The sequence below is a fragment of the Leucoraja erinacea genome, chromosome 8, assembly GCF_028641065.1.
Source record: "Leucoraja erinacea ecotype New England chromosome 8, Leri_hhj_1, whole genome shotgun sequence".
In the NCBI taxonomy this organism is placed as follows: domain Eukaryota; kingdom Metazoa; phylum Chordata; class Chondrichthyes; order Rajiformes; family Rajidae; genus Leucoraja; species Leucoraja erinaceus.
In genome coordinates, this window is record NC_073384.1 from 58,131,064 (window position 1) to 58,150,070 (window position 19,007).

The 19,007-nt window shown below is 39.1% G+C and overlaps 1 protein-coding gene across 2 annotated transcripts in view; it reads right to left on the bottom strand.

Annotated features, from left to right (window-relative positions):
• Positions 1-2,171: 2,171 nt before the first annotated feature.
• The window catches only part of ppp2r5a (protein phosphatase 2, regulatory subunit B', alpha isoform), a 111,097-nt gene continuing 94,261 nt past the window's right edge, over positions 2,172-19,007 (bottom strand). For both annotated transcript variants that reach the window (XM_055639776.1, XM_055639778.1), the window contains 5 exons: positions 12,860-12,910; positions 10,590-10,709; positions 6,037-6,164; positions 4,000-4,101; positions 2,172-2,935 (listed from right to left, as the gene is read on the bottom strand). In XM_055639776.1, coding sequence (XP_055495751.1) covers positions 2,791-2,935; positions 4,000-4,101; positions 6,037-6,164; positions 10,590-10,709; positions 12,860-12,910 — 546 coding nt within the window. In that variant the 3' untranslated portion in view covers positions 2,172-2,790. The remainder of the gene's footprint in view (positions 2,936-3,999; positions 4,102-6,036; positions 6,165-10,589; positions 10,710-12,859; positions 12,911-19,007) is intronic.

Below are 19,007 nucleotides of genomic sequence, written 5' to 3' on the forward strand. Positions count from 1 at the left end.
GATTCATCACACACATACCATCCATTGCCACGAGTTAGTAGATATATTTTCTTCCCTCCACCAACAAACCGGCTTTCACGCTAATAATCCTTTTGCTATTTATAAAATAAAAATCTCACAGGGGAATTCAAAGTTTCTGCTGAAAATGTTCTCTAGGTTAATAAAGAGTTGCAGTCATACTGTGCAGAAATAGGCCCTTTGGCCCAACTTCCATATCAACCAAGATGTCTGCTAGTCCTATTTGTCAGCATTTGGACCATCTCTGAACATTTCCAATATGAGCCTGTCTAAAGGTTGTTCAAATGTTAGAATTGCACTTGCACTAGAGCTTCTTCTCATTGCATTTACCCACCATCCTCTGTGTGTGAAAAGGTTGTACCTCAAGTCCCTTTTGGACTCCAACCTTGATAAAATCTACTTTGCCATCCATCTTATCTATGCATTCGTGATTTTAGATACCTTTATAAAGTCACCCCTCAACCTCCTACACTCCAGGGTAGAGTCCTCCCTGATCCAGCCTCGTGTTATAACTTAAATCTTCCAGTCCTAGTAACATTCTTGCAAATGTTTTCTGCCCCCTTTCCAGTGTAATTCCTCTTACTTAGGCAACCGTATCTATGCACAGTACACCAAGTGTGATCTCAAACGTGTTGTGCAGCTGTAACATGACATCCCAATTCCTGTTCTCAATTACCTAACCATCTGTATCTCCCCTCTCAGGGAAACCATGTACCTCTATCCCCAGGTCTCTGTTCTACAACACTCTGCAGGACCCCACCATTTAATGCGCAATTTCTGCACTGGTTTAACTTCCTAAAATGCAAATACTCACACTTCTCCATGTTAAATTCCATCTGCCATTTCATGCCCCCTCCCCAGTTCACCTGTTGGAATCTTAAAAAAATCATCTACACTACAAATGTTGGTGTTATCCACAACTTACTAACCACGTTAACAATATTGTTATCCAAACTGTAAATTTACGTGGCAAACAAAGTGTGTCAGCATTGATCATTGGTTGCAGGCCTCCAATCCAAATAATAGCTTTTCACTGCCCTCTGACTCATTAAACAAAGTCAATTTTACATCAATCAATCAGTTTTATTCGTCACTTGCACTTATAGTGCAAGTGAAATGAATTTGGCCCATCAAATTGGCCCTCTTCCCCTGGATCCCATGACTCTAAACTCCCAGACAAGCCTACCACACAGGGCCTTGTCAAAGGCCTTGCTGAAATCCATGTGGACAACGTCTACTGCCTTGCCCTACTTAAACCTCTTCTGGAGACTCAAATCAAATTCATGAGACATTATTTCCCACACACACTCTGCTGACTATCCCTAATCAGTCATTGCCTTTCCAAATACTGGCACATCCGGTCTCTCAGAATCCACTTGAATAACTTTCCCACCACTGATACTAGGCTCACCAGCCTGTAGTTTCCTGGCTAGTCCTTGCAACCCTTCTTAAACATTAGCCACCCTTTATTCTTTCAATACCTCACCTGGGGATAAAGACGATGTAAATATGTCTGCCAGTGCTCCTTCAATTTCTTCCCTAGTTTCCCTAATGTTCTAGGATACACTTGATCAGGAGCCCTGAAATAATGTATAATATAACTAAACCGATTCAACACGGGACCAAACTTTTTGTGGATTGTGTTTGACAAAGGCTGTAAATCTCAGCGTGCTGTCTGGATAAAGGTGATCTGCAGGAAAGCAAAAAAAACAATTTCCACCACATAAATACATTGTCTACGATCAACATCTCCATGGCCTGAGAAATGATGCATCCATGATGTGTTTATACTTGTAGTGCATGCCCAAGTAGAGTTAGCTGAAGATTGAGGTACAGAATGACCAGTAAACTTCATTATGCTTTGCTCTTTTGATACAAAATGTACTCTGTACTTCAGTTTTGGAAAAGCATCCTGATTTGGACTGCCATGAACATTTACATGTGTCAGTCTTCAATATGCAAACTAAGCACACACGGAAGTAGCTCAAGTCTTTTCATATCAGGCCATGGCCTCCAGTAACATGTTTATCATCACAACGGGATGATAAACAGACACTGAATCACTGTTCTTTTCAGCAAATGAAAATCTTAGAAATTGAATAATATCTTCCTTTGTCATACAGAAAAGCTAAAAATGTAGAAATCCAAATACAAACATTATGTAGACTTTATTGAATGTTGCTCAGAACCCCAAATAAGATGTCTCATTACAAAAAAGCTTCACACTGCCAAAGGTTTACAGAATGGAATGGTTCTCCGACATGATATCAGAATGATTAGTTGAAGAAAAAACATACAATATTTTATGCTTGAATTTCTAATATTTTCTCTGTAGGCATAATTCACTCTCAGTTCACTCAAGGCCTGTAGCATTGTGAGAAGCACATATAAAATAGGAAAAATCTAAAATTAAATAGCTGACTAATTTTCTATGTGCAGCACAATCAAAAAATTATTTTTTCAAGTCATAATTCCACCAATTATTTTCACTGGCCACAAATGATAAATTCATTTATTCTCTGAGAATTCTAAAAAGTGACATAATAAATTCATGATCAGACAGTTACAAATATTGTGGTCACTAATGTTCAAAGTTCATATCTTTTCCTTTCAACATAGTTTACAGCTCATCAAAAAAGCTGGTCATTTTTGGAAGTATACTGCTGAAGGTTTGTCTTGTGTTTGTATTATATCCACACACATATTCCAAAATACGTGTGAAATACCCCCATCACTCTTCGTCTGTAACTCTAAGTCAATTGTTGATGCTCGTCATTTGGCACTTGATTTATTGTCTTGAGTAATTTGCGAATTGTGAGTATCATTCTGTATTTCACCAAGCGTTTGACTCCTTTGGAGCCGCAACTCTTCAAGATTTTTCCAAAGTTCCTCTCGCTCCTGTTCCTTCTTCTTTTCACTGCAATATGAAAATATATTATACTTGTTAATGAACAATGTATTGCAAGGCTAGCAGCTACACTTTTGAGCAGAGTTGGAGAAAAATTTAACAATTAGTATTTTAATAATTAAATATCATTGTAATCAATCTCCTATTGGCGCTATTAGTTTAGTAAAGTTCTATAGATTTCTTAAAAAATACAAATGAGTAGGTTAATTCCTATAAATAATCTACATTAATTCAAAATTATCGAGCCCATTCAACTTATATATGTATATATACTTAAATCAAATATATTTTGCTATTTTGCATACTATGACCTTGATAATAAAACATTATATAAACATTTGCATGTTTGAAATTTATACATTATTGAAATTAACTGAACATTTGTTTTAGGTATCATTTTCATATGGCATTAATGCTAATCAGCACAATAATAAATAGAGTAAGGCCTCGTTATAATGTGGTGGAAATAGTGTCTGTTATTGCCAACAGTACGGACATAATCGAGTACGAGCAGGGACAAGACCAAGCCATTGCGGATAGCACGAAGCAGTAGCAAGTGGGAGGGAAGGGAGTCCCACGGAGACCGAGCATGTTCTGTTGGTGACGGTGGCCTGCAGAAAGAGCTGTCCAGGGGCTACAACGTGAGCCGCAACAAAAGCCATGTCACTGGATTGTGCGGTGGGTGAAGATGGGTTCGCTGGAGTCGAGTGGGGTCGGAGGCCAGGGCTCTAAACAGCCAGAGAGACAGTGCGGGCTGGGGGTGGCATCAGCAGGTCCATCCGCTACAAACAAAATCTGTTATAAAGAAGTCTGATAAAACAAGGGTTTACTGTACATCAAATATATTTATGCAGGTCATACTGTACTGTTCCAGGGGACCATTTATGGAAACAAGGGAATAGCTTGTATGTCCGTGCTCAATGCACTATCTGTACTGTTCCAGGGGACCATTTATGGAAACGAGGGAATAGCTTGTATGTCCGTGCTCAATGCACTATGCAACTTATACTATGAAGGACCATTAACATTTAGAAAGTGGAAAACAAAATAATTAGTGAATGGTGATTGCATACCGTTGTCTTTCTGCTTTGTATGATGTTGTAAGTTCATCAAACAGTGCCCCATTCATCTCCATTAACGTTTTTAGTACGTTGTAAACAAGTGCTACAATAGTTCTGTAAAACAATTTGTATTCTCGTAAATGTTCAAGATAATTACATTTATGTTATTTAATGAAGAACCGTACAAAGTAGCTGCTATAAATTCTCTGCACTCCAATCTTAAAGATCAAAAGCAATGTAGAAAGATTGAGCTATTCTCTTTAGCATTCTAGTTCTAACTACAAAACGCAGTGATGTCAAGAAATTGTATTCATATTTAAACTGCCCAATGTGCAGACAGCTATTCAAGTTGGAGTAAAAAATATGTTTAATGAAGACCTTGGGATCTTCACAAGCTAACAGGGAAATTACTTCCTTAAGTATTTTATGAACTTTTGTTTTTAAAGATGGCAGATCAATTTTTTTAAAGAGCATGTTAAGGATTGAAGCAACAGTATCAACTTAAAGTATACTTTCACTTTCTTAAAAAAAACCCGGACATTTCTATAGGATACAGTAGGATGACTAAAAAGCTATCCACTTTGAATACCCTAATTTATCCAGATCTGCTTAATGCTTCAGAGTTATTATTGGGAGAGAATCTGGTTCCGATTAAGTACAATTGAGGTTTTTAAAATCCGCAAAGATTCTGCACAGTTGGATGGTATATTTGAAATGGGGAGGACTGAGAACAGGAGGTGGCATGCAAGTTAAGTAAATAAGTCATAAAGGTTTAATGGTATCTTATTGTCACATGTAAAATAAATGTTACAAATAATTTATCTTAATGAGGAATCATTAATTCTTTCCTAATCCTTGTAAAAAACCATTAGCAATTATGCTACTTGTCATTCCTGACCTCATTCCAAGAGAGCTGGGCAATTTCCTGAGTAAAAGATTTTTTAGTTGTAAAGATGCAGTGAAGCTCTGAATAGTACAGAGCTTGTGAGGCAATGCTAAACGGTCCTAGATGATCCAAAAGGAATTTTTCCCTTGTGGCTAAGGAGATCAGGGGGTATGGAGAGAAGGCAGGTACGGGATACTGAGTTGGATGATCAGCCATGATTATATTGAATGGCGGTGCAGGCTTGAAGGGCCGAATGGCCTACTCCTGCACCTAATTTCTATGTTTCTATGTAATTTTTCTGGGGATCAAGTTTTTCTAGGATCTAAGAAGACTGTACACAACAGCTGAAAAAAAAATCCACACTACATCTGCAGCAACCAGCACAATTACCATTTATACTTATTGATGAGTTTTAAACTATCTTCATCAAAAATGTAAAGACTGATTCTAATGGAAATGCCTCACTTTACTTTAGAATAGTCAGAATGTAAATCTAGTTTAAATAACTATTGATGTATTTGTATTATTGTTGCGTGTACTGAGCTATTGTTCGAAAACATTATTTGATAGACAAAGTCTAGACGGAAGGTCTGTACAACTGAAGCAGTTTTAATCAGCTACTATCCAATGAACAACAATAGCAAACAACAAGCATGGAAATCAATCTGATGCAGGATCCAAGAGCAGATTCCTAAATGCAAGTGCTGGGGTATTTCTGCAAATACTTTTCTATCATTGGAATCTGAAAAGTCCAGCAGCCCAGCAACAGATGAGTCAGGAAAAGGCACAAGTTTGACATCTCAACCCAAGATCTGAATCTCAACCCAATAGTGAGAAATTCATTGTTTAATGTGGACCTGGGTTCGATCTTAAATACAGGTGCTGTTTGTAAGGAGTTTACGTTCTCCCTGTGACGGCATAGGTTTTCTCTGGGTGCTCTGGTTTCCAACCATGCTCCAATAAAGTACAGGTTTGTAGTTTAATTGGTTTTTGTAAAATTGTCCCTAGTGTGTAGAATAGTGTTAATGAATTTGGTTGGTCGGCGCAGACTCAGTGGACCAAAGGGCCTATTTACACGTTAAATATATATATATGTGTGTGTGTGTGTGTGTGTGTGTGTGTGCGTGTGTATATAAATATATATAAATATTTAAAGTGCTCACGTGTTCCAGTGTTCCTTGGAGATTCTGTACAAACTACCAAACATAATTGGTAGAATTCTCTCAGAGTTATCTTCAATTAGGCTAAGAATGTACTCATTATTCCAGAAATATAAAGCTCTTTCTGCAACCTGTTTTGGAAAGAAATCCATTTGAGAATACTTAAAATAAAAAAATCCATAACATTAATTTCCAGTAAACATTTTCACCATGTCATATTTGAGATTTCTAACCCCAGTGTCAAGTGCACCAATAAAGATAGGAAATTGAACAGCTAATTCAGTTTCTTAATCCATTGCTGATCTACTATTATAGCTCTACTTTAACCATGAATAACAATGAATGTGCAATAATTATTGCCAGATGAAAAATGAAAATGCCTCCAAGCAAATGGCACTTTAAAGATTATAACTCTTTCTCTTTTGTCAAGTGGAAAATTCTTTGTTTCACCTCTATGATATTATCATGTTGCTGACACAAGGAAATGCAGTTGCTGGTTTACAAATAAAGACACAGAGTGCCGGAATAACTCAGTGGGTTAGGCAGCACCTCTGGAGAACATGGATGGGTGACAATTCGGGTTTCGGGCTGGAACCCTTCTGCAGACTGACTGTAGTGGCCAGGGGGAGAATTGGAGGTGGGACAAAGTCTGGCAAATTATAGGTGGATACAGGCCAGGCCAGGAGATTATTTGATTGGCAGGTGGTTCAACACAGGTCAGAGATGAAAGGACAATGTCTAAGGTAAGGAATAAGGATGGAAGAGGCGTGAAATGTTAAGGCTGAGAAATTAATATAGGTGGAAGGAGACGTGGGGGGGGGACGAGAGAGTTTTTGTAGGTTACTTACCTAAAATTGGAGAATGCAATGTTCATCCAGACGGGGGCACGGGAAATAAGAGAGAGAGGGGGGGTATTTGTGGGCTATTTCCTTAAAATTCCCTGCTATCCATAACCTTATTATCTTACACTTTTTGGTCTTTTCACATCCAGCCTTTGTCCAACCATCTGCTAATCGAAACCCCATCATCTGTATCCAGCTATCATCTGATAGACTTTGCCCCGCCCCCACCCAGTCATCTTGCACACCAATGTGCATTTTTCCCCTTTTTTTGGAGCAAGCTAATGCCCCTCCACACATCTGTATTGAACTATAAGTGGTTAATGGCAAGGTCCAGGCCCAAATATGACTATTCAAACATGTTTTATCTTTACAATTAGCAGAAAGATGTTATATTTTCCCCTCCTGACCTATGGAATTGCAATCAGTGGAGCAGTTATTCCGTGTTAAGCAGAACGATTGCTTCCTTTGATCCACCAAATTTTCTTCAGCCTCCCGATTATGACGTAATACTTTAGACAAATAGGCAACGTGCAACCTACAAATTGAATCCATTTGTCCTTGAAAATTGCAATTTAGATTCTACAAGTAGCATTGGATCCTATATGTAAGCGCCTTTGTGTCAGAAACATAGAGTTATGTGACTCCCACACTTACGGTTCTGACTGAAAACCAAATGACCATTAGCATCAGTGGTACAGCACGGGCGATTGCGCTGCATTCCATCGCCCACCATCAGTTAAGTTGGCAAATGAGTGAACATCAATTGAACATTATGTTTCTGGATTCATACACATCCTCTGCCTCCAAACAGACAAAATAAACAAATGCACCACTCCATCTTCTGCTAAATTTTATACTGAACGTATTATAGAATGGCAAGGTCCTGGGGATATTGTAGAGCCACCTCCAGTTTAAATTCCATTTGGAATATTTTGGAGGACCAAGAAACCAAGAGCCAAGCGGAGGGATCTAGGAGTTCAGGTCCATAGTTTCCTGAAAGTAGCATCACAGGTAGATCGGGTGATCAAGAAGGCTTTTGATACATTGGCCTTCATTAGTCAGGGTATGGAGTAAAGAAGTTGGTTGCAGAAGTACAACATGTTGGTGAGGGCACATTTGCAGTATTGTGTTCAATTTTGAACAACCTGCTGGAGGAAGGATGCAATTCAGCTGGAAAGAGAGCAGAGAGGATTTACAAGGATGTTACCTGGACTCGACAGCCCGAGCTATTGGGAGAGGTTCAGTAGGCTAGGATTATATTCCCTGGAGTGCAAGACGAAGTGCAAGAGTCTAAGGGGTATTTACTCAGCAAAATCAATAACCCCACTCTCACCATCGACGGCACCACTGTCTCCCCATCTCCCCAGGCCCGCAACCTTGGCGTGATCTTTGATTCCACCCTCTCCCTTGAGCCTCACATCCGCCATGTCATTAAAACCTCCTTCTTTCATCTTCGCAACATCGCCAAACTCAGACCCTCTCTCACACCTCCCGCTGCTGAAAGACTCATCCATGCCTTCATCTCCTCCCGACTGGACTATTGCAACTCACTTCTCCTTGGCATCAGCTCCACCTACATCAATCGACTCCAACTGGTCCAGAACGCTGCCGCCCGACTCATCACCCACACCAAATCCTGGCATCATATCACTCCAGTCCTCAAACAACTTCACTGGCTTCCCATCTCTCACCGGATCACCTACAAAATCCTGATCCTCACCTACAAAGCCCTCCACCATCTGGCCCCCCCATATCTCACTGACCTCCTCTCCCCCTACCAACCCTCACGGTCCCTCAGATCCACATCAGCTGGTCTCCTCTCCATCCACAAGTCCAACCTCCGCAGTTTTGGGGACAGAGCCTTCTCCAGGGCAGCTCCCAGGCTCTGGAACTCCCTCCCCCAACTGATCCGCAATTCCGTGTCCCTCACCATCTTCCAGTCCCGCCTCAAGACCCATCTCTTCACCTCTGCCTATCCTTAGCCCCACGTCCCCCTCCCTTTTATCTGTGCATTAATTGCCTCATATTGTGTTTTGAATTGAATTCTGTCTTTATTTTGTGTACTAGTCATGTCTCTACTATTTATTTCATTCCCCTTACATGTTTTTCCTCTACCTGCTAAATTTTTGTAAGGTGTCCTTGAGACTCTTGAAAGGCGCCCATAAATAAAATTTATTATTATTATTATTATTATATAGTGGTGTCTAAAATAGTGATGGGAACCAAGAACCAAAGGACATGCATCTAAGGTGAGAGAGGAAACATTGAACAGTAAGGAACCTGAGGGGCAAGTTTTCACACAGGATGGTGGGTATATAGAATGAGCTGGGTATATAGAATGAGCTATCAGAGGAGATTGTTGAAGCAGATACTATAACAGACATTTGGACAGGTATATGGATAGGAAAGGTTGAGAGGGATATGGGTCAAATGCAGGCAGGTGGGACAGACGTTGATGGGGCATCTTGGTTGGCATGGATATGTTGGACCAAGGACCCTGTTTCCATGTGGTATGACTATCTTAATGTGGTAAGAATTATTTTTCTATTTCATAGGTACTGCGTTTTAAATATTAATAATGTACATTGCTAGATATGTTTAACTTTAGTTATATTTTTAAAGAAATAAGAAACAGCAGCAGGAGTTGGCACTGAGCATGCTTCACCATTCAACAAATCATGGGTAAACTTATCTTGGCCTCAGTACTATTTTTCTATTCTCGATCTATATTTTCTAATCTCATCCACTGCGTTCAATGTTCCGGATGTGGTCTCTGTTACATTGATGAGACCAAGCATAGACAAGGCAACCATTTCCCCGAACACTTGTGCTTGGTCTGCCAAGGTCTGCTGGATTTCCCGATTGCTAATCATTTGAACTCCCCTTCCCATTCCCATGTTAATATATAACACTATGAAAGGCATAGATAGGGTAGACAGTCAGACCCTTCTTCCCCAGATGGAAATGTCCAACAGTAGAGGACGTAGCAATAAGGTGAGAGGGGGAAAGTTTAATGGAGATCTGCTGTTTCACGGTACTGGAACCACACAAGAGACCGCCTTATCAATTTCCAAAACAAATCTCTTAAATGGCCCCTCCCATGTTGATTCATATAATTACTGGAAACATTGCAGATGTAACAACCATCACAATCTTTGTCGCCAGCATCAACCCTTTGTAAAATATCAGGTTTTACATCCGATGATATTCCTTTACATGGTTGTTGAGATTTCAATGTGCTTTTAAACTTATTGACCCTGGATCAGACTTCTTGAGGTCTGAAAATAAATAATCTGAAAACTCTTGAAAATAAAGGTTGTTAAATGGACGTCCAATGCTAAAGGACACGCCACATTTTATGCTCATGTGTCAAGAAATGCAAGTTGAAAAAACTAAAAGTAAACAGTTTTTTTCATATGTTTCCCCGCCCCCCTCCCGCCCTCCCCCACATGAAATCAAGAAGAGCAAATTTGATTCCGTACCTAGATTGTTTGGGTTGTGATTTGCGAATACTTGAGGGGTAAATTTCTGTAACTGGAACAATTGTAAAACAGGGGTCGCCTGTATTCAGTTATCTTAACATTTTGCTGGAACTCAATCTTAGTTCAGCAAAAAAAGTCCACAATGACCTATTACACTTGCCATGGTTTTCTGGTCACTATTGTAAATGAGACAAAAGATGACAGCTTTATTTATCAGAAATAAATTCTTTACCTGGAAATGTGGGTTTGACACACACTTGGCTATTTGCTTGAATAAAGGTTCTTGGACATTTTTGAACTGAGATGGTTCTATCACATCTAGAATTTCTTCTACCTCACCCAAAAACATGACCTGAAAGCAGACAAATTGAACCCCAAGTAAGTTTTATTTTCAAACAATTAAAAACATGCAATATCTATTTAGTATGTAGAAAAAGTACATTTTTATCATTTCAGTTGTTCTAATATAACCACAAGCCTCCCGCAAGTACAACAAACACCCCGGGTCGACACACACAATCCCAAGGTAACTGTATAACAGTATGCATGATTTGCCAGAAACACCCACATTCTGAGGACTAATAAGACTGATATAAGATTATAATTTGATGTATAAAACAGTTAAAAATCTGATGATGATACTAATGAAGATTCGTAGGTTGCAGGAAATCGCCATTGGATTTGCGCATAATCAAAAATGTGACGAAGAAAGACGTGAGATATATTTGGCAGGAGCACACAAATAAAGAGAATACATGATAGACGACAGGATATTTAATCACATAAATAAACAAAGCATATCTGGAAATACATATCCAGATCCTTTCAAGAAGCAGGACAATTAGATCAAATCGTTAAAAGGCATACAGAATACTTCCCTTTATCAGTCGAGACACCAAAATGGAGAGGTAATTCCAAAACTGTTAAGTAGGCCTCTTCTTCCCTACAGCCATCAGGTTATTAAACACTACAACCTCATAAGCTATAAACTACAATAGACTATTGTCTCTATACTTATAAAACTCTGATCTTAGATGTGTGTGTATTTATGTGTGTGTGTGTAATGTTCGTATGCGTTTTACATCTTCTCAAAAACACGATGCACTAACGGTGAAAATATTACATATTCCAAAAGAGATTTACGCCATGATGTAAAAAATCGCCTTATCTGAAAATTTCATGCATTATTTCTCGAGTTATTTATGAAAATGTTCACAAATCTCAACTAACATAGAAAATAAACGAGATGGTCTCGCTGATGACGTCACAATGGATCTGACTGCCTGCCTCTGCTCGCGCTGCGAGTGACGTCACCCTTGTTCTGTCTTCTGTACTTCTTGGCTTCTTAACTTTTACTTCTTTAAATTCATCACTTAGCGTTTTTAAACTGCTGCTCAGGTCGTGCTGCACGCTCCGCTGGGCTCCTTGAAGTTCTAGAACATGGCGGCGGCAGTCGTTATCGCCGCGCGGGTGAGGTTGCGGGGCAGCGCGGTGGGAAGATGGCCATGGCGGCCATTACTCCCTCTGGGAGAGGCCTTCTATGGAGACCTGCGATTCCTCCGTCGATCGCAGGGATTCGGGGAATCGTGACGCCTTTTCCTCGCTAGTTATCCCGATCCCACCTGGCGATCTCTGGCCATCACGGGGGCCGACCTCCTCTCCGCCTCCCCGCCCGATTGTCTGTCACGCGGGTGGTTGGGCTTCCCCTCGCGGAAGCCACGATCGGCCAGTCCTCCACTGCTTTTGACCGTCCTCAGATCGCGCCCGCTCGCCCATGGCCTCCCTCGAACCTACCCCCCCCCTCCTTTATCATAAATATTAATGATTCTATGACTGATTCTACATTCCAGTAATAAATATGGTCCAAACCAAGAACATGTTAAATCCATTATCCTTCCTCTCAGGTAGACAGGTAGCTATTCTACACATTTATATGAACAATGATACACAATTTTAAACCTTCTCAAACTACCCAATCCAAATTGGAGGGTAATGTCATTATACAGAATCATAATCATGGTATTGTCTTTATTCAGTAAGGATGACAGCAGCATACATCCAGGGGAAAGCAACAGATTGTGACCAAGTGTAGGAGGAAATGTGATTAATCTCCATTGATTGTCTATTGTCTCCATCTCTTTTCTCCCTCATCTCTAATCACTCTCCTCCCAAAGTCTCATCTCCCGTTATTCCACTGCACCTATCCCAAACTTAAACACTATATTTAAGTTGAGGTCAAAGAAGCTAGTTTAAATGGAACACACGCAGATAAAGACCAAATCTGTAAGTTTACTAAATCTCTAAAGCACAGGATTTATTCAATGTCAGTCATTTTAGGGACTCTCAAATCTGAATGGTCAATTTGTTTTCAAGATTAAATATATTAACATTGGTTCCTTTAATTTTATTTGTCTGTTTGTACCTACATATATATATATATATATATATTTAAAAAAACAAGTACATAGACAGCAAAGCCAGAGAAGAAAGTGGATAACTTACCTCTTTTTGACTTACAGTTTTTGGCCAGAATTTTAATAATCCTCTAATAACCTGCAGAAAATGACAAAAACATATTAAGATTAAAGTAATAAACCAAAACAGTTTAATTTGTCGCAGAGGAAATCATAATTACAATGCTTCCCTTTATTATACACATAAATCAGAGAAAAATGTAAGCAGTATTCTCACAGATACATACAAACTATTTAGAGAAAGGTAATGTACATTAAGACTGTAAACATTTCAAAGCATAATCATAAATAAATCAATTACTGGAAAAAGTACATTCGAAAACAAACAATTTGTTTAAATGAAATCTTGTTTTATTAAAATTATTAAAAATAAATTAAAACAGGACTATCTTAAAGAAAGTTTATTGTTCCTATTCCTAGAAATGTATTATGGACATAACATGAAAACAAAGAATACGCTCCTGAACAACTCATCTGTAGGGTGCATTGTTTCAAAGAAAAATAAGTCCAGAAGACTGCATTGAAAATCACCGCCATGCTCAGCACAAAGGGCAACTCCCAGCCCTGACGGACCAAAATATAAACTAATATGCACAACATTAACCCAACTAGCTTGCAGGAAAGAACTGCAGATGCTGGTTTAAATCAAAGGTAGACACAAAATGCTGGAGTAACTCAGCGGGTCAGGCAGCATCTCTGGAGAGAAGGAATGGGTGATGTTTGGGGTCGAGACCCTTCTTCAGGCTGACAGTCAGGGGAGGAAAGAAAGGCCTCAGCCCGAAACATCACCCATTCCTTCTCTTCAGTGATGCTGCCTGTCCAGCTGAGTTACTCCAGCATTTTGTGCCTATCTTTGGTGTAGACCAGCATCTGCAGTTCCTTCCTACACATCACTGGCAGTGCCAATGGGAACCGCTGGAATTTGGCTGCTCCCAGTAAAGAAAGCAAACTAATGGGACTAAAGGCCAAGGTCTCTGGACCACATTGTACAATTTAAAAATCATGGCTGGATCTTCCAAAGTTTCAAGGATTTTCGAAAGGACCCAGCAGCATGGAAAACCTGCAGAAGTAATGCCAATGTGAAAGGAGGAAGACAGAAGACAGTTGGATTAACATTTGCCATCAGAAAATTGATGGAATGCATTATGAAAATAGTTATAGAACATAAAGAAAATAATATGATCTAGCAGAAGCAAGCATTCGATAAATTTATTGGACTTCATTGAGGATCTAACATGTATGGTGAATAAAAGGGAAATAATTTATTGGATTTTCAGAACATATTTAATGAGGCTGACTTTTCTAGTTGTACTACTGTGTAACTAGAGACAATAAATTTGACCTATAGTTAACATTAAGGATAAGGAATAACAACTTACTCCATAAAAGTTACTGCACAAAGTAAAGACACGTGGCAGTCTAGGTTATATATACGCGTGGATAGAGGATTGGTTGACAGAATAATTGCGAATGGTGATAAATGGGTCATTTTCAAGGTCATGGTTGGCAAGCTTTAATTGATAGGATGCTACATCTATTTACAGTTTATACTAATGACAAAGCAAAGATCAAGTGCAAGATAACTCGTATTGCTCAATGATATACAGATATGGGTTGTGTTTTATGGGCAGCCATGATACAGTCTTTCATGGGGTGTGTATCATGGCTGCTACACAAACTGGAAATGCAAACTGTGAGTCAGCAAAGGAATATAGTTACACCGAGTAAAAAAAAATTCACCAGTAGAGAATAATGTAGGAAATGTGAGGTCAAACTTTTTCACAGAAAGTGTAGAGAAGCAGAATAATGCATACATGAAAATAAGTTACAGATGATCTGGTTGTTAGCGTGTCGGTAAAGCAAGTACTAAGGGAAATAGAAGGCTGGCTTTATTGCATGGGGAAATCCATGCTGGATTAAACCCAGATCGCTGGTGGCGTGAGGCCCTGACTCGTTGTGCCTGACATTGAATTTGAAAGACCTACAGTTTAAATGCAGGGATAAATAATAACTTGCAGTTATATATAGCACCTTCAAAATAGTCCTTCACATGAACATCAAACAACATTTGTCAAGGAGTTGCACAGAGAGATTAGAACAGATGCTTGCTCAAAGTAACATGTTTTAAAGAACATCCTGAAAGGGGAGAGTTGGACAAGTTTACCTCTTATTCTGCACAACTCCCCATCAATTGGCAGAAAAGAAAATTACATAATTGGGTAAGTATTGCTCAGTATATTTCTGTAAGTGGATTGAACCTTTCTCCTTTGAACAAGAAATCGAAGAGCAGCAGCAAGTTGGTACCAGTGGTACTTTGGTACCTGTGGATATAGTTTAACATTGGCTGGAACGGACAGAATGATGAGCCGGTTCACTGAACCATCAGTGTATCCACTCACTGTTCGTTTTCTTAACATTGACACGTCACAAAATGATTGACCTTGTCAACCAAATGCTGTACAAGAGAAATCATTAGCTTTATGTAGATGAGACTATGCTAACACCGATTCAGTCAACATGTTAATTTCAGGTGGAAATAACTTGCATAACTTACAACAGAAGTAAATATGTATAAAACAAAATGTTCACAAAGTCACATATCCCTGTTCATCTCATAATTTCACCCACACATACCATGCAACTGTGTTGGGAATACATGACTAAAGAGTCTGTCATTTATTTGTAATCTACAGTCAGATTTGCAAATAGCCACATTTCATTTTTCAATCAGCCACATGTGCAAATGACATGATCTAATTTCACAAATGCACATGCATGCTAAGCGTTAATTCTTTGCAAATTGGACTAGATGCTTTCTGCAATGATCCAAACATGAATCTACAATCTTTCTGTGCAAGGCTGAAAAAGCTGACGACTGCATAATTCCTTAATTTCAATGCATTGTCCTATTAAAAATGAAATGCCTGTTAAACCTCCATGGTATCCTCATTTTTAAACTTTAGAAATTGAGTTAACAATCAGACCACAGGCTTGAAACACCGCGTCTCATGGGCAATGCACATGTATTTTAACGTTACAACAGTTTATATCTAAGGATCTATTCCTCACTTTACAAATGGAATATGGTCCTGAAAAAATTACATCAGGTGAAATTTTGTGCAAGAAGGCAGCAGGGCAAAATGCATTTTGTATTTTTTAGGATGGGCAAAAAATGGCATGCTAATGAAAAATATATCTGTATATCCAAGACACATGTCCCAGACAATCAAAGGTGCTATAGCAAATGTTTGTGAATTAAACATTTGTAATTGAAGGAATAGTTGTATATATCTAACTTGAACAGCTACACATTATGATTTGTCTTGCATCAAGGACCCCTCCAACAAGTACATTATTTATTCTTGTAAACCAGAGTAAAATATTAAGTGTAAAATATATGACAATGCCCAGAACCAAATAGCCTATTTAATTATAATTTGTTGAATGAATATTTTCCATGCGCTCTTACATTCACTGGCACGCAAGACTCAGCAGATCAAACAGGCCAACCAATATGTCCCATTTAAACTAGTCCCACCAGCCCCTCGCGTGGCCCATATAATAATAATAATAATTTTATTTATAGAGCACATTAAAAACAATCATAGTTGCAACAAAGTGCTGTACATCACTAATCATTGACAACAAAGTTAATACACACCAATAATAACAATCAAAAGAAACAGTAGGAAAAGACATGTAAAATAAAGAAACATTAAAAACAATAAAAACAGAAGCAAAGTCTCAGGCATGGTCAAAAGCCAGGGAGTACAAATGTGTTTCTCTCTATATCCCTCATATCCCTCTAAACCTATCCTATCCATGTACCTGTTCAAATGTATCTTAAACGTTATGATAGCACCTGCAGATTTAGTTATTATTTATGAATCAGGATTATCAAAATAACACTGCCAAAAAAAACCATACAGCAACTTTAATTTAACTCACCACTTCTCACTTTGCAAAATAATAATTTAAGCTAAGTGGTTAAAGCTCTTCCGAAGGGGCCTTTACATTCAAGCCCACACCCTCTGCAATCAGTGGAATTAAATTTTTGGTCAGATCATCCCCTCAATTATAATATTTTCTGGATGATATGAAGGTAAAACACTTCTACGGTAGTCTACATTAGATTGCACTCATCATCCCCAAAGAAACCAAAATCTTCGGAGAGAATACTATTTCTAGAATGCACGTAGCCACAAAATGGGAGTGGAGAAAAAACAGATGAAGTGGGCATAATCAAATCTAATCAATACGCTGCATTTGCTTATCAAAATTACCTTCTGTCCTACTACTACCAATGCCAAGCTAGATTTATCATATTCCATTAATGCAGTTCAAATTTAATTGTTTGAGATCCAAAATGCATTTTAAAACGTTCTTCGTATATAACAAAACAATTATCAATAAACATTAAAAGGAGCTATAAAAACTTTACACATTTTCAATAAAAAAGATATGTACTATGTGTTGGCATTTAATCTTCTTTACTGATTCTTCAATCATCTTCTCTTCCTTCTTCTTATCATTCTTCTTGCAGTACCTTAGTCTCAGCTTCTTGGATATACCCTTGTTATCGGATATTGCTCTGCACGCACAGGGAACTTTGTGCATCTGGTATGGTCTCCAATATTCTGCCCATTAGCCAGGAGTCTCGTGGTGCAGTGGAATCAGCCACCATAACAATGTCACCTGGAGCAAAGCTTCTCCTCACCGTTATTATCGTTCTTGGATTAGAGGCAAGTATTCTTGTGTCAACCGTTTCCAAGAGTTCTGCCACATATTGCACCTGTCTCCATCTGCATTTAATATACAAGTCTTCCTTCACAAAGAGTCCAGGTTGTAGTATTGGCTTGGTTTTCAACAGAACAAGATGGTTTGGTGTGAGTGTTTCCAGGTCCATTGGATCATCAGAACTCTTGGTAATAGGTCGATCATTCAAAATTGCTTCAACTTCGCAAATTAAAGTTTGCAATCCTTCATCGTCCAGAACTTGTTGGTTAAGAATAGAGCGCAGCATACTTTGAACCATCCGGATCAATCGTTCCCAAACACTGCCATGATGGGTTCCTGCTGGGGGTTAAAGTGCCACTTTATCCCTCGCTGAAGCATAGAACTCAGGATCTTATCCTGGCTCAAGCCATTGAGTGCTTCTCTCAATTCTCTGTGTGCCATTGTCGCATTTTAAACATGAAACTTGAACTCGTCGACAGATGAATCTTCGTAATGCACGGATGCAGGAGTCTGTGTCAAGTGTAGATGCAAATTCAAGATGTAATGCAACGGTTATTTGGCACGCTGACGCTTTCTTGTTTGAAAGGTAAGTCTAGACAATAGTGTCCATCTATCATCTTTGCTGAGCGATTCGCAATATCCAAGAATTTTACCTCTTCTCTGGACATTTCCTCTGTTTCCTTGCTGGTTCTTTCACTGAAGTCGTGATTGCATTGCTTCACTAGTAGCTCCTCTAGGTTTACAATGGATATTCGATTGACAGCAGCAGCAGGGCAGCCATTTTCATCCACGTTTTCCTTCTCAGGGGACCAGAAATGACCCACCCCAGTAGGGTCCTCGTGGCATAGGGTCCATTCCCTTGGCTGCTGAGCAGCTCCCAAGGTTCCAATACCTTTGAAGCATTTGTCCCAATGAGTAGGTCAATGCCAAAGTCTATTTCAGAAATCTTGATGTCCTTTAAGTAAGGCCATTGGATCAGGTCTTCCTGTTTGGGAATGATTAGCTGCGAAACCGCTATGGTCTTATGTGTGAACACATCAGATGGTTGGATAAAATCGTCTTTGTCCAAACTAGATATTTCTAAACCTGATGATATGATGATTGATCACAGACTTCGCCTGGTTCATGATAAGCAAGAGAATATTGGTCTTTTGTCCTGTAATGTTCACCCAACCTTCTCATCAAGCTTTCCGTGCAAACCGTAGTTGAACTACCATGATCCAAAAATGCACATGTTTGCAGCACAGTGGCCCCTTGTGGCTCTTTACCTATACTGGTCCAATGGAGAAGATGCAGGTTTCATCACCGGCCCCAATATGCCCACACATATGAGGTGAGGGAACACCATTACTCACAATTGGCTTCTCATTCTGTTCTGTATACTCCGGCTTCTTCTCTTTGTTCTTTTGTTCAATGTGAAGTATTTCAGGATGATTTTG